General features: G+C 42.0%; 1 protein-coding gene across 1 annotated transcript; it reads right to left on the bottom strand.

The window, feature by feature from the left end:
• Positions 1-1,346: 1,346 nt before the first annotated feature.
• Positions 1,347-6,725, bottom strand: LOC121875151 (lachesin-like). The gene is made up of 6 exons (XM_042379576.1): positions 6,508-6,725; positions 3,952-4,180; positions 3,003-3,131; positions 2,688-2,807; positions 1,964-2,134; positions 1,347-1,825 (listed from the first exon to the last, which is right to left on the bottom strand). The coding sequence occupies exons 1-6, from the start codon at positions 6,586-6,588 to the stop codon at positions 1,404-1,406; spliced, it is 1,152 nt and encodes a 383-aa protein (XP_042235510.1). The 5' UTR covers positions 6,589-6,725; the 3' UTR covers positions 1,347-1,403.
• Positions 6,726-17,187: the final 10,462 nt, after the last annotated feature.

Raw genomic sequence — 17,187 nt, 5'->3', positions numbered from 1 at the left:
GCGGAAGGGAGGGAAAGGAAGGAGGAGGGAGGGAGGGGAAGGAAAGGAGGAGGGGAGGGAGGGAGGGAAGGAAGGAAGGAGGAGAAGGAGGAGGGAGGAGGAAAGGAAAGGGGAGGAGGGAGGGAGGGAAGGAAGGAAGGAAGGAGGGGGAAGGGAGGGAGGAGGGAGGGGAGGGGAGGAGGGGAGGAGGAGGGAAGGAAAGAAAGAGGAAGGAAGGAGGGCTGGAAAAAGAAGCATTTTAAGTATCACTAAAACCTAAAAAAAAACAAAAAAAAAAGAATAAAAAACATTATTCATCCCAAAACAACAGCAACAAGAACAACAACAAGAACAAAAGAACAACGCCACAACACAACTGAACAACAGGTAAACAGGGGTCCAAAAACAGCAATTTAAACAGGTAATCGATAGAACATACGTCCTCAATATTATTATATATATTATTATTATTATTATTATTATTATTATTATTATTATTATTATTGGCATCACCTGAAGATTAGCCCCACCTCACCTTATTTACACCTGAGGATTAATTACCTTGATGTTACCTGGCTGGGAGGGGTGAGGTTAGGTTAGCATGAAGGTGGTTAAGCTTAAGGTGAGGTAAGCTGGGGAGGATAAACTTCAGGTGTTGCTAATTGTTTTTTTTTACATATTTTACGCCACTAAGCTTTAATGTACAGAGTTATGTACAGTCCATGACAACAAATGATATGACACGATCAACAGCTGGTGTCGTCTGCAGGTGCCCAGGTGGTGAGTGGTACAGGTGGTGAGTGGTACAGGTGGTGGGTGGTGGGTGGGTGACAGATGGTAAGGTGGTGTCACAGATGGTGGATTACGGGTGGTGAGGTAGTGACATACAGTACAGGTGGCTTAGTGGTATGTGACAGGTGGCAACATTAGGTTAAGTTACGGTAGATTTTAGTTAAAGTTTAATTCTAGTTAGATTAAGTTAGGTTAGGTTAGATTCCGGTAAGATCAGGTTAGGACAACAACAGAACAAAATAACGGTAAAGACGTTAACAGGAACAACAGTAAAGAGAGTAACAGATATAATACCACCTTCATAACAACTATCTCAAACAACTACAAACATTTCATAACCACCTGTAACAACTCACAACCTGTAACCTGCACAGTACAGCAACTGTGACTAGTGGGGAAGGGGGGGCGGGAGGGGAAGGGGGGAGGGGGAGGGGAGATTATGATGGTCAGTTTAATGGTAGAGTCATCAAGGGTTATTTTAATCTACATAGTATTAAGGTGTTATGATAATAGTGTTTTTATTTTTATTTATTTTTTTCCATCTATTTCTTTTTTTCCTTCTCTGTTTTTTTTTGTTTTTTTTTTTATTCCATCATGAAATGTCTTTTATTCATCTAATTGTTTTATATTGTTTAATTATTGCTATGGTAAGCCAAGATAAGACCCGCAAGGCACACGACTAACACCAGGGTAAAGTTGACACTCTTAAATTCATCTCCTGACGATGATGGCGACGATGGCTTCTCCCACCCAAACCACGGGGGTCGGGTCGGCCTCATTCCACCCTGGTCCTCCCCACCGATTGGACGATGGTGTTTTCTGTTCTTGTCTACCGGCGCTTGTGAGGGCGTCCGGTGATTGGGTCTGGGATTGGTGACGTGATGACCCCTGTTATAGATGTCCTCGTGTCTTGTGGGATTGGTGTCCTCACGAGATCGAGGACCGTATGGGATCTCGTTGCTAAAGTCGACCTGTTGGTAGATGCCGCCGCCCTGGCCTAGCTGGGTAATGTCCTCGTCTGTCTGGGCAGGTTCCTCCGTCGGTACTTCGATGACTGTAGGAGGAGACGAGGTGGTGGTGAGTTAAGGTGTCTGGGCTCTCTCTCTCTCTCTCTCTCTCACACACACAGATACCATGACAACACAACTCAACACAACACAACACAACACAACACAACACAACACAGACTCACCGTAAACTTTAATTTTTCCCTCAGTCTCGCCTAGGGAGTTCTTGGCGGTGCAGTGGTAGATGCCAGCGTGGCGTCTCCTGAACTGGTTGATGGTAAGGGTCATCTTGGTCATATAGAAGTTGGTTAGTGATTCTTGTACGTTGAACTCGTTGTTGGTGATAAGCATCTCTCCTGTTGGGTGGTGGTAGAGGGGGTGGTTAGTGGTAGGTAGATGGTTAGTGATAGTGGTGGGTAGAGGGGGTGCTTAGTGGTGGTGGTTTGTGATGGGGAGTGATGGATCTTGGTGGTTGTGGTAGTGGATAATGGTGATATGTAGGGGGGGTGGTTATTAATGATAGATTGTGGTAGTAGTGGTTGGTGTTGAGTGTGGTAGTGGGTGCTGACGATAGTGAGTTATGGTGAAGGTGTGACAACAAGACAGTGACACTATATAACAAGACATGACAGTGACGTTTGTTGTCATAACACTATAGCGGCATGACATTAACAGGATATAGTGACGAGGTGAACACTGGCACTACATTTTAGTATAGTGACATGACAACATGAGAGGGAAGTGTGAAAGGGAAGAGTGAGAGGGATGGAGGAAGAGAGTGAGAGGTTTGGAAGAAGAGAGTATATGACTGAGAGAGAAGAACAAGAAGAGTGAGAGGGCAGTGAGGGGGATAAGAAGGAAGATATTAACAGGGTGAGAGGGGAAATGAGAGGGATGAGAGGGACCCACCTGTGTCTCTGGTCCAGTATTGGATGGACTTGGGCGAGGCCTCCAGGTTACACTCGAGCTTGGCGGAGCTACCAATGGGAACGCCGATCAGCTGGTTGGGGACGTGGATCACTGGCCGGACTGTGGGCACACACCTGTTACTACACCTGTGCCTCTCTCCACACCTGTTGCTACTTCTCCACACCTGTTATTACTTATCCACACGTGTTATTACTTCTCTACATCTGTGCCTCCCTCCACACCTGTAATATTACCACTCCACACCTGTCACTCCACACCTGTCACTCCACACCTGTCACAACACAAGATACTCACAATGAACCTCGACCATTATTCTCTTGCTGACTATAGGCGGGACGGTGTTGTTGGCGATACACAGGTAAGGTCCCATATCTGACCTGGTGATCTGCGTTAAGTTAAGCGTCTCTCCCTCGTAGCTCAGTTCTGTGAGGGAGAGAGTGAGGGAGAGAGTGAGGGAGGGTGTGAAGGAGAGTGGGAGAGAGAGTGGAAGTGTAAGGAAGTAGTGTTGAAGGGTGTGAGGGAGAGTGATGGAGAGTGTGCGTGTAAAGGAGAAGTGTTGGAGAGAGAGAGAGAGAGAGAGAGAGAGAGAGAGAGAGAGAGAGAGTTACATATACAGGTAAAAATAAACACCTGAGATCATTAGACTAAAATCTTAACTCGACGTAAAAATATTGCATTAATATAATATATTTTACTAACTTGACGTTGTTAAATATTTGAGGAAAACACACACACACACACACATACACACATACACACACACACACACACACACACACACACACACACACATACACACACACACACACACACACACACACACACACATACACACACATACACACACACACACACACACACACACACACACACACACACACATATACTACATACATACATACACATACATACATTACAAACAAACAAACATATACATACATACATACATACATACATACATACATACATACATACATACATACACACACACACATACATACATACATACATACATACATACATACATACATACATACATACATACATACATACATACATACATACATACATACATACATACATACATACATACATACATACATACATACATACAGACAGACAGACAGACAGACAGACAGACAGACAGACAGTCAGTCAATCAGTCAGACAGCCTCTCTCTCTCTCTCTCTCTCTCTCTCTTTGGTATACTCACTCCTGACCTTGGTTGACCTTGGGTACTCACTCCTGACCTTAGTTGACCTTGGGTACTCACTCTTGACCTTGGGCATGGCGGGGTCATTGATTCTCAGCACAATGGGTTTCTGGTCTTCTCTGGTCCAGATGATCTTGGGTCGTGGGTAGCCGTGGGCACGACACGTAATGGGTGCGTTGGACCCCTCTGGGACCATTACGTCTGTTGATGACTTGGTATCATCAATCTCTGGGGGCACCGTCACCTCCAGGTATCCTATCTGAAGGAGGGGAGGACGCAGTAGAACACGTCAGAAGGAGAGACCACACGAGAACACCTACAGAAGATGTGAGAACAAACAAACATAGTGGCAGGGGGAGGGGAGAGGGAGGAGGAGGGAGGGATGGGGGAGGGAGGAGGGTTGAGGAGAGGAGAGATTGACAGTGGGAGGAGGGTGTGGAGGTTTATCAGCGCCCCTTCATCTCTATATATATCTCACTATCATGTCTCCTCTCTCTCCCTAACAACCAAACAACCACAGTACCAGGGGTGGGAGGAGATAGAGAGGGAGGAAGTTGGGGGAGTGGCAGGGGGGGTGAGGGGGTTTACACCCTTCGAGGGACCATCCAATCTGGCCAGCGTCTTCCCAGGTTTTTTGAATGTCACGGCATTGAAGGACCTCCTACTGACTAAGATGTGACGTGCAGGGAGGTGGGAGGAGGGAGAGGTGAGGGGGAGGGAGGTAAGGGGCAGGAGGTAAGGGGGATGTGGTAGGGAACAGGGGAAGGTGGGTAGATAGGGAGGGGTTATGAGAGGTAGGGTAGGGAGAAGGGGAGGAGGTGGGGAGGGAGAAGGAGAGGAGGTGGGGGAGGTGGGAGGTGGTGGGGATATGGGAAGGAGGAAGTGGGAAGAGGATGAACAGGGGGAGGGGAGAGAAGATAGATGAGGTAGGTGGTTAGGAAGGATGAGGGAGTTGGAATAGTGAGAGACCTGGGGATGGTGGGGAGGGACTGGGGGTAGTGAGGCTGAGAGGGTGGTGGTGGTGGTGAGGCAGTGGTGGAGTGAGTGGTGAGGTGGTGGTGGTGGTGGTGGTGGTGGTGGTGGTGATGATGGTGATGGTATTGATGGTGGTGGTGGTGGTGGTGGTGAGGATGGTGGTGAGGGTGGTGGTGGTGGTGGTGATGATGGTGATGGTAGTGATGGTGATGGTAGTGATGGTGACCATGACTCAGCCAACACTGGTATGAGAGCTGGACTGAACAAACACAAACATCGTTCAGCGTCTGACCGGACAGTCGCTGGTCACATTGGTCGCCAGATATGTTCTTTATGTTCGCCAGGCGACAGTTCTCCAGCACCACCCTTGTTACCCCCGTCGCTTGGCTTTTTGGGCTCTCGTTAAAAAGTGATGAATTTGACAAGGTGAGAGATATAAGTGAGAAGTTACACAGCCAGTGGTGATAGTGGTGGTGATAGTGATAGTGGTGGTGATAGTGGTGGTGATGGGTGGTGGTGATGAATTTGGTGGTAATTGGTGGTGCGATGTGGTGGTGAGGTGGTGGCGGTGATGGTGGTGGCGGTGATGAATTTGGTGGTGATATGGTGTGGTGGTGGTGGTGGTGATAGTGGTGGTGGTGATAGTGGTGGCGGTGATAGTGGTGGTGATAGTGGTGGGGGTGATGGTGGTGGGGGTGGTGGTGGAGGTGGTGATGGTGGTGGTGATAGTGGTGGTGGTGATAGTGGTGGTCCACATTATCAACACTACAGAACTACCAAATAAAATATCGTCAATGTTACCCTCAAACTGTACCGTAACTAAACAACATCTTACACAATCAGCTATGAAGAGAAAACGTAGGCCACTTTATTATTATTATGATTATTATTATTATTATTATTATTATTATTATTAATTGGTGCTAATTTTGGTGTCATTTAGGACGTTATTTACCTTAAGTGAGCCTGTTAATTGCTATCATACTACCAGACAGACACAGACAGACAGACAGACAGACAGACTATCATCATCGTGGGTGTTAGAGGGAGAAAGAAAAGCAGAGGTGGCATAACACACTCTTGCTTCCACGGGCTGATTTTTCCCTCTTTTCATGGACTCTCTGATGAGGGACGGGGGGTAGGATGGTGAGGGGGGGTGGAGGGGTGAGGAGAGTGTGCCTATGGTCGAGTCTCCCTTAGTGTCATGAGGGGAATGTCGACCTTAAGTGAGGCTGGCGGGAGAGGCTCTATAATGCCCCGATGATTGAGAGACAATTTCGAGTTGAATAGAGGAAGGTATTCTAGGAGCAGTCAGGTATATTATGACGTAGACTGGGGGGTGGGGGGTCCGTGGGGTAGGGAAGGCGGTGGGGAGGTAAGTATATAGGGATTTGGAAGGGGGAGGGGAGCATGGCAGGTATACGTTGAGAGAGAGAGAGAGAGAGGTGTCAAAAGGTATCCATGTGAGCTCAGCCGGCAAGGAAAAACCTAGTGGAGGAAGCGGGTCACTGTGTGAGAAGAAGAAGAAGAAGAACAGGAAAATACTCGTCCTAGCACACACACAGCCCCCACCCCCCTTTTACACACATGACCCCCCACCCCAAAAGTGGCCTGTGACCTCATAGGATCTGTGTTGATCTGACACATGTAGGGTCCTCGATCTTCCTCCTGGACGCCTCGTATGTGCAGCATCCATGTGTTGTGATCACTATGAGTCACCGACACTCTGGAGTTGTGGGTGATGACGTGTTTGTGGATGGCTTGTATGGCCTTGGTGTCTGCCTTCACCCACCCGACCTGCCGACCATACAGGGTGTTGTGGGTGGAGGGTGGTGGGTCCTGTAAGAAAGGTGTGTGGAGGGCGGGTGGAGGAGGTGAGGGAAGGAGGATGGTGGGTGGAAGAGGGAGGAAAGGGTGTAGGTGAGGGAAGGAGGAAGGGCGGAGATGAGAGAAGGAAAGAGAGTAGAGGTGAGGGTAAAAAGGGTGGGAGGAAGAAGATGGATGGGCGGAGAGTAAAGGTGTAATAGACTGGGGTGGGTGGAGTGAGCACAAGAGGGTGGAGGTGGCTAAGTGTGTTGTGTGGTGGTGTATGGTGTTGTGTGGTGCTGTGTGGTGGTGGTGTTTGGTGTAGTGTGTGGTTGTAGTAGTGTGTGGTTGTAGTAGTGTGTGGTAGTAGTAGTAGTAGTAGTAGTAGTAGTAGTAGTATAAACACTGCCACACAAATATCAGAAGAAGTCAGACCAGAATAACCCACAGGTAGAGAAAAGTAGATTAATTAGACTGATCCACAGGTAGACGTAAAGGTAGATGAAGCCTAATTAACACAGGTAAACAAGGACGTCACCTCACAAGCAATGATAAACAAAAACAAATATGACGATGAATTGAGGAACAGAGGCAAAAAATGATAGATAGATAGATAGATAGATAGATAGATAGATAGATAGATAGATAGATAGATAGATAGATAGATAGATAGATAGATAGATAGATAGATAGATAGATAGATAGATAGATAGATATGCAATGAAAAACAGATATAAGGTATAAGGTATTGGGACTAATTAGCATAAAGGTAAATTGCTATAAAGGTTAGTATGACATAATTTGGTATATAAACAGTTTATACAGCCAGGTCTATAATTCAATACTTGTATATCTTATAAAAAGTTAATGGATCTAGTATTTATATGAACAGAAGTTTATATAATAGTATTGGTATAACATAAATATATAATAGGTTCTATGTTACATGTTCAGGTGAATTGATTTTACCTGTTTTATTAATGAGATCAGGTGTAACGCTACTACTACTACTACTACTACTACTACTACTACTACTACTACTACTACTACTACTACTACTTATTATAATCATCACAACCAACACTAAATTCTTCATTAATTCCCCAAATCAAAGAAATGAGACAGGAATAAATAATATGAATTAATGACCAAAAAAATATAAATATTATGAAGTATATATTTTGGTCACACACACACACACACACACACACACACACACACACACACACACACACACACACACACACAGCAAAGGAACTGCGATCTAATGTACCGAGGAGGGAGGAAAGCAGCGGGAGGAGGGGGAGGGGAAGGAGGATGGGAGAAAAGAAAGGAGAGGAGAGAATTACGGTCATTTGGAGGAAGCACAGACAGTGATGGAGGAAGAATGCATTCAGGTGGCAGAATGGTGAGGCAGTGGAGAGAAGGAGGGAATGTGTTTGGATGTTGGAGAGTTGAGAAAAATATATTGTGGATAGTGAGGGAAAGAAAGAGAGAGGTAGGAAAGGAGGGAGGGAAGGAGGGAGAAAGGGAGGGAAGGAGGGAGAAAGAGAGGGAGGGAGGGAGTGGACGTTGGTACAAAACTTTGCCAATTAATACAAGGCATGAATACATCAAAGTGCCTTGCTTCCCTCCAGCCCCGGGCGACACACACACACACACACACACACACACACACACACACACACACACACACACACACACATTACGTAATAACTTTGACTGTTTTTCCTCAATAAGTTAATCTAAAGAGTAAGAGAAAAGTAAGAAATATATTTTTACTGAAGAAAAATATCTCGTAAGTTTTTAAGTTATATTTTGAGAATTGAAGAAAAAAATTACCATAAAGTTTACGACAAAAATATTTCTCTTAGGGAGGACGACTAAAAAGTTTTACCTAAGAAAGTATCGAGTAAGATTAGGAATATTTATTTGTTTACATTTTAAGGGAAAAATCAATTAAATGAGGAACAAATTTTGCTTTTTATTCATGAAAAAATTCTTCAAAATTATCAGGATATTAACACACACACACACACACACACACACACACACACACACACACACACACATAAATTTCTTTGTATTGATGAGTTGCCAATAGAACAAGATAAGTAAGTAAACAAATGAATTAAAATACAAATAAATAAGTAAAAATACAAAATAATGAAGAAAATACAAAATACATTATTCAAATTTATACAACAAATAAACATTGACTATACACACACAGATATACGGTCATACACTTATTAAAACCCCTAATCTAATCCAACCAAACGTAGATTAAGTTAGGTTAGATTAGGTTAAGTTAAGTTAAGTTACGTTAAAATCTATTAAATTTCATAAAACTAAAATAATTGAATCATGTTTTTTTTATCAATCTAAAATATAAAAACATTTATATTATGACCCGGCGTTAATGTTTTTTTCTCGGGTATATGAACCTGAAATTAAGATTATATTAGAGGCGAGTTTTGTCTGTTTGTCTGGAAATCTGTCTCTCTGTCTGTCGTGAATCTGTCTGTCTGTGACTCTATATGTCTGTATACCAGTGAATCTGTCTGTCTGTGACTCTATATGTCTGTATACCAGTGAATCTGTCTGTCTGTGACTCTATATGTCTGTATACCAGTGAATCTGTCTGTCTGTGACTCTATATGTCTGTATACCAGTGAATCTGTCTGTACCAAACACCTGACTCATATGTCTGTATACCAGAACCACACACACACCAACAACCAATCTGTCTGTGACTTATATGTCTGTATACCAGTGAATCTTCGTCTGTGACCTATATGTCTGTATACCACCACAAACACCAACAACAACTGTCTGTCTGTGACTCTATATGTCTGTATACAGTGAATCTGTCTGTCTGTAAGTCTGTCTTTTGGTCTGTGCCTGTTGCAAAGACATATTAAATCTGCATGCAACAGCTGGCAATAGTGCATCATTAAGAAGGTGACTCTAGTTAAATTAGATTGGCTTTGCTTAATTAAGGTAATTAGAAATATGAAGATAATTTATGAAATATTAAGATAAATTATGAAATATTAAGATAATTTATGAAATATTATGAAGATTTGAGAAATATTAAGATAATTTGTAAATAATAAGATAATTTATGAAATATTAAGATAATTTATGAAAATATTAATATAATTTATAATATTAAGAAGATTTGAAATATTAAGATAATTTATGAAATATTAAGAATATTTGAGAAATATTAAGATAATTTGTGAAATATTAAGATAATTTATGAAATATTAAGAATATTTGAGAAATATTAAGATAATTTATGAAATATTAAGAATATTTGAGAAATATTAAGATAATTTATGAAATATTAAGATAATTGAAAAATATTAAGATAATTTGAAGAATTAAGATAACTGGAGAACCAAACCTTAGGTGCACAAGAAGACAGATATGGTGATTAGTTATCTTATTTAAGAGTAATGTATATACTTAATCTACCTTAACAATACATAGTTTGCTAGAGAGGTGATAACAGCGGTATGAATTAAACCTCTTGAATAACACTGTATAAGAGGCAGAAAGGAGATGAAGTATACTGAGTATACGATGGGTAAAGTACACTGAATTAAGACAGCAGGTGAAGAAAAGGAGGAAGAAGAACATAGGTAAAAGCAACTAAAACCATCTATGGGGTGAGTGAGTGGGGAGTGAGTGGAGTGGGGAGGGGCTGAGGTGAGTCAGGGAGGGCTTGGTGAGTGAGTGAGCAGTGAGTGAGGGGGTGAGGGAGGTAGTGAGAGACGAGGCTCACCTGCAAGGCGTCCTTCCTGCCTGGCGACTACATCCTAGGATTAAAGGAATGAGTTTGTGGCTTGTTGAGGCTAAAGGGTTCAAGATGTTTATTAGTTCATGTGGCCCAGTCAGCCACACAGGTGCCAGCCTAGCCACAGGTGCCAGCTGGCCACACGTGCCTGATAGCCACACAGGTGCCTCAGTACCTGCTGGACCTGCTGTTCACAGGTGTCACAGTACCTCTGGACCTGGTCTGGTGGACACACTACCTGTATGACCTCCAGGTCTCAGGTCAGCAGGTCCCAGCACCGAGGTACCTCATACTGGACATTCTTCAACTAACAGTACAACTCACAGAAACTTTTGGTGGAATATTTTCATGAGTTTAATTTAGCTGAACTTTGAACTAATTATTGATAACTAACACTACTACAAAATCTACGCCAGTTAAAGAAATATATATACTGTATATATGCGTAACTGGTGATAAAGAGAAACTTACGCATTATAGAACGACAACAGAAAATAATTCAAGACGAGGAAAATATATATCATTTGGAGAATATATTTTGTTATCTAATATTTACAGATAAACTACTTGAAGCCAAATATATATCATCTCCATGCTGATAACGTAGAGTGCGTGATAACTCTCTGGACATGAACAACTATGGTTAATAAGGGTGTGTGAGCAGCGCATTACTGGGTGTGTGAGATGCGAGGAAATGCGGTGTCAGGAAGGGAGAGAGAGAGAGAGGTGAGAGAGTGTATGAGAGATAAAATGAGAGAGAGTGGGAGAGGAGAATGGCGGACAGGTTTTAGAGGACCATCCACCATCACTACCACCACTACTACCACCATCTTTTCACTACCACCACTATCACCACCACCACCACCTCTCTCACCACCACCACCACGTCAATATTTAATTCCTCATATAAATACACACAAATTCTGCCTCAGGTTCAAAGATACGATCTATAGAAATATTTAACTGCGTCTATGCACATGTTTTTCCACTGGATATTACTGACACAGAAAGGTTCTTGTAATGCGCAATGAGAGAACAAAATAAAAGGTTAATTTTTTATGTACAATTCTAAAAGCTGATCAAACCAGAGACATGAAGGAGGAGAACTACAGGACTGGTGCTATGTTAATGAGATAAGTGAGGAAGCGACATTGGAGTGTGTTAGTGGGAGTTACTCTATAAGGGCTTCAAAAGGTACTGGTGTTTAGTAGCGTTAATTGTGCAGCTGAGAGCCAACAACAACAGCAGCAGCATCAAGCAGCAGCGTCAGCAAGTGCAGAGGTGGTGCAGCAGCGGTGAACAACGTTGGAACGATGGAACACGCGAAGTAACTCATGAACCAGGATGGAACATTTCGCCACAACGCTCAGCACCACAGAGGAGAAAGGAACATTACAATATCTATCATCAAAGACGTCATGTTCACAATAACTAAAGAGTCACCCACAATTACAAAGCCCCCCCTGAACCACTAACCCCAAAGATTCAGACTCGTGAACCCGAAGCATCACACACAATGATACATTATTCCTACTAAATGCTTCAGGTTCGAGTCTGAATCTCGGGGTTCGTGGTTCAGAGGAGAGCGACAGGGGTTGTGTGTGTGGGTGACTGCCACAAAAATCGAATAACCTCACGACAACAGGATGACATCAGTACAAACATAAACGATAAACATCTCAACTCCAGACTTCCGGGTTATGTTCCAGTGGGCTAGAATCTCTTAACACCGTGTCGCATAGATGATGAATTAACCTTATGGACGCCATGTTTATACTGCAGGTAGGAGGGTGGCTACCAGAGTATAAACAATATCGAATATTACGAATTAAACTGTAATTAAACTGTTGGTATACGAACGATTGAATAACCTGGCAATGTATCGCAAAACCAATGAATCAACACGGGTCTTAGTATCATCGGGTAGGAACCAAACACACGGGTCTTATTCATCGTGGGTGAAACAAAAACACGGGTTCTAGAGTTCATTCAAAACACGAATTTACACTAAAACAAACATCATCACCAGCACGACCCCCAACAAACTCACCAGCACGACCCTCCAACACACGCCACAACACTACCTCCAAACACGTCAACAGCAATACCCCAACACATGTCACCAACACACACCCAACACCACAACCAAAACAAGAGTTCAGAGAGTTATACCAGAATCTGTATCACTAGGACAACTAGGTGAGAGAGAAAGAGAGAGAGAGAGAGATATCAGCCAATAATCATAATAACTCCACAGTCGCTAAAGACACAAGTACCAGTTGTTATAATTCAAAGGAGCTCTATGCTGGCAGTATATACACACAAGCTGGTGGTGCGACAACTAAGAGAGAGAGAGAGAGAGTAGAGAGAGGAGAGAGAGAGAGAGAGAGAGAGAGGAGAGAGAGAGAGGAGAGAGATGCACCTGGAAATACCAGGAGAAAGAGAAAGATAAACAGTGAGAGAGAGATAACAGGAGGAGACAGTAACATTGACAGTGGCTTATAAGAGGTGAACATCTCCATCTTCACATCTAACTGCTGATCTAGAGACCAACCGACCAACAGCATTACATCAGCTAAGAGAATGAATAGGAAGAGGAAACGATGTAAATATTTTCATGTCACTGAGCTTAAAGTTTGTGCAGACTCAGTTGTGCTGAAGACGGCTTAGCAGATAGTGAAGAACATCTAAGGCCAAGAGAAAGTAAAAGCACTGAGAAACCATAACTCGCCCATTATATAGAAACAAAAATATGACAACAAACTTCGTGATTGGTCGAAAAATCTGAGAGTCGTTTTGGTGATTAGCTAATGAAGTGACGTCATCACATTTCCCCAACGTATATAAGTGATTGTCAGTCGTGAATAAGAGCAGTTGACTGATGAGTGAGGAACAAACGGATTAATAAAACAAAAATATAAATTAGCTTTTGCGTAAAACTAACTAATTTACCTCTTGGAGACAATTAGAATGTCTCATGAGACAAACCTTGCGTCTCACCCATGACGAAGTTAGGACTCTGGGCTATCCCACCTCTTTCATCTTATGATCGAGTTATATGTCCGATCCCCACCGCTACACCTTATTATTAGTTTTTGAACAGCTACATCCCACTTGTCATCTATGATCTAGCAGTTTCATATCTCACCTGCTGGTCATATGAGCTGGGCCGGTCAGCATCAGGCAATCCCATCTACAAAACACTTGTACCAGTTAGTGTTCCCAACTGGTACCTTTATAACCCCTGTAGTTATCATATTTGTTTAAGAATATTTAATGCCTCACAAACAATTTTTTGACTTTTCCATTTATTAACCAAATATAACACACTCTATGGTTATCAATTACTAACTAGCCACACAATAAACTGTCTATATACTTAAGATATGAAATTAATTTCACAGAACCCTCTAACACGCCTGTTGTGAGTTACAGAGGTTGTCCACTCAGGCCAGACACTGATGCTGACTCTTGCAGACTCAAGCGTGGAGGACAAGGGAGGTAACCTAACACACAATAGAAGGTTTATTGCTGTTTCTAGTTAACTCGGTAGTAAAATTAAACATTATTTAAAAAAATGATTAGCCCATATTTATATAATATTACCGCCAATATCTTGACAGAGCTACTACACCATAAGAATCTACTAATATTTTCTCAGAACAGGTGAGTCACGATGTTCACTCTTATACTTTGCCGTTCACTCATCCGGACACGACTACTGATTGTCCCAGATAAGATTACCACTTGTTCATCCTGGACGTTTATCTTGACTGTTCATCTTAGCCGTTCAGTCAACAGTGTAACTCTGCTCCAGGCCGTTTATTGACTCTGGTGATTTAGGCTGGAGCTGTTCATTCTCCTGTGGGTCTATTCACTCAAAATATCGTTCATGTAACCATTCCTTCATCATCATTATTCAACTTATTCATGTCCATTCACTCATCCTAACTAACTTATCTCCGATCCTGCAGCATCACTCCATACTAGTTAGCCACACCGTTCACTCCATACTATAGTTATCCACACCGTTCACCTCACTATAGTTATCCACCCGTTCACCTCGACCATAGTTATCCACACGTCCCACTCATACTATAGTTGCCACACCGTTCACTAATATGCTATCCACACCACCACCATACTATGTTACCACACCGTTCACCATACATACTATACTTATCCACCTCCTTCCACCATACTATAGTTATCCACTCGCTCATACTATAATTAGCCACACCGTTCACCATACTATAGCTAAACACACCGTTCCACCTCATACCATAGTTAGCCACACCGTTCACCTCATACTATAATCATCCACACCGTTCACTCCATACCATAGCTATCCACAACCGCTCCCACTCATACCATAGTTAGTCACACCGTTCTACTCATACTAGTTAGCCACACCGTCCATAACTACCTATGAGTTACCTGGCCGTCTGACCACACCTGTTTCCATTGATTCCACAGCCATTCTGAATGTTCCAGCAGAGTGATTGTGAAGACTTGAACAATTAATACCATTCGTGTTTCAGACGTAAGGACATTCCAGGATCGTTCTCATTCCAGTGTTCAATAAACTATTGGGATAATGATTCCAGTTGCTTGATCCTTTCCTGGTTTACTGTTGATTCAAGGTATTAAGATCATCCCAGTCTCTATTCCAGTCATTCAAAGTTATTCCAGTCACTTCCATTCCAGACATGCGTCAATTCCAGTCGTTTTGGCTTTTCCAGTTAATTTGATGATTTATGTTAAATATATGTTAATTTATTGCTCACTTCTGTCATTATATTATATTAATTTATGATTTTTTTATTACCCTCTTGAGCGAATTAGTTAGATACATTACAATAATATTAATGTTAAGAGAGTTTAATTTTAAATTCATCTTTTGTGGTCAACTTCAGTGAACGATTTTAGATAAAGTCTCATAGATAAACTTACGATTTTATTTTAAATTACGAATTTTTAATTCATCTTTTTGTATCGTTGTTAAGGAGTCAGATACGGTCTTATTATCACCATTTACAGAGAAATTTTACGATCTTTCAAGACTGCTGTGGGGGAGGGAGAGGAGCAGCAAGCAGGAAACATATGCAGAGTAGTAAAAGCCGTGCAGAAGTTCCGCTGATTTGGGTTAAAAAGAATCAATGATGTTCAAGGAGTCAATAATGACGCAGGTTTACTGTACATCGCCGCCCTGTGCCACCTGTTGTTAAAAGGTCACCTGTCATCACCATAAGTCACCTGTCATCACCATAAGTCACCTGTCATCACCGTGAGTCACCCTGTCATCACCATAAGTTACCTGTCATCTATCACCAAATGAGTCACCTGTCATCACCATAAGTTACCTGTCATCACCATAAGTCACTGTCATCACCATAAGTTACCTGTCATCACCATAAGTTACCTATATCACCATAAGTCACCTGTCATCACCATAAGTCACCTGTCATCACCATAAGTCACCTGTCATCACCATAAGATATTCTGTTCTAACTACACCATCAACACCAACAAGATCATCTTATTAAACTAATGATTCAATATAGTTTCTCAAACAATAGTTCCAAGTTAATGTCTGCGTACTGAGCTATAATCTTTCTTCTAGTGGAATTATCGTCAACACAACTCATCAAGTACAGCACACACCTAGACCTTCCTCAGCTTCAAATAACTTAGTAGTAAATAATTTTTGACAATACGAACGATAATTTATAAACAATATCAATTATCATTTTAGTAAAAGGAATATAGATGAAAAAAACGAACGTATTCGTGTCTTTATATATATATATATATATATATATATATATATATATATATATATATATATATATATATATATATATATATATATATATATATATATAAACAATGTTAGTAATCACTACCAACCTAAACATTCTAAGTCCGTGTTGTTTATCGATAATGTAAAATGTTCTCTATAATATGTAAACAGACGTATTTTTATAAATCAACAAGTTTTATTATCAACATTCCGTAAATACCAAGGCATTAATTTCAGGTCTGTAAACATATATTGAATTTCAGAATCCGTGTTATGTTATATATAAAAATACGTAGCAAATACAGCATTTACGAGCCATATCAGATAGTAAGACTTCTTTATATCACCTGAAATAAAGCAGCGAAAACCAAATTAATCCAGAGTTGTGTCAGTAACCGCGTTAATTTATATCTGAAAATGACGCAAAAAAGTGTTATGTCGCCTCACATAAACCGACGGCGAGGAAACTCACAGCACGCACCTCGCCACAACATTAACGCTCAAAATCGAAAACTAGAGATATGATAAATATTGGCTCTACAACCCGTCTGGGAACAACCTTCTCATTGTCAACCAATCCAAGACCTGTGGGCGGCTTAGACGGACACTGCCACGGTTCTGACCAATCAAGGAGGTGAAGGGTCGGAGCCAAGGCTTTATTGCAGTCATCCTGGGCGCTAAAACCAGAAAAACACTGAACTGAACTAAGAGTTTATGGAGGGTTCAAATGTGCCGACTCTCAGCTGGGCGTCAGAGGCCAGGCGCTCACAGGCCAGGCGTTCACAGAATCAAAGCAGGAGCAGGACGTTAGAGGACCACAGGAGCAGGGCGGTCATAGGTAGCGTTCACACGGAAGAAGGATAAAGGGGGTGTGAAG

The sequence above is a fragment of the Homarus americanus genome, unplaced genomic scaffold, assembly GCF_018991925.1.
Source record: "Homarus americanus isolate GMGI-L3 unplaced genomic scaffold, GMGI_Hamer_2.0 scaffold36970, whole genome shotgun sequence".
NCBI classification, from domain to species: Eukaryota; Metazoa; Arthropoda; class Malacostraca; order Decapoda; family Nephropidae; genus Homarus; species Homarus americanus.
The sequence above is the reverse complement of the archived record's forward strand: the minus strand, read 5'-3'. Positions and strand labels throughout refer to the sequence as shown.

Excerpts from the sequence above, each read along its gene's own strand:
- LOC121875151 (XM_042379576.1), bottom strand. The coding sequence starts at position 6,588 with ATGCTGCACATACGAGGCGTCCAGGAGGAAGATCGAGGACCCTACATG. Across the intron at positions 2,808-3,002 it reads AATAATGGTCGAGGTTCATT|TCCGGCCAGTGATCCACGTC; the intron begins GTGAGTATCTTG and ends GTGTGCCCACAG. Across the intron at positions 2,135-2,687 it reads ATACTGGACCAGAGACACAG|GAGAGATGCTTATCACCAAC; the intron begins GTGGGTCCCTCT and ends ACCACCCAACAG.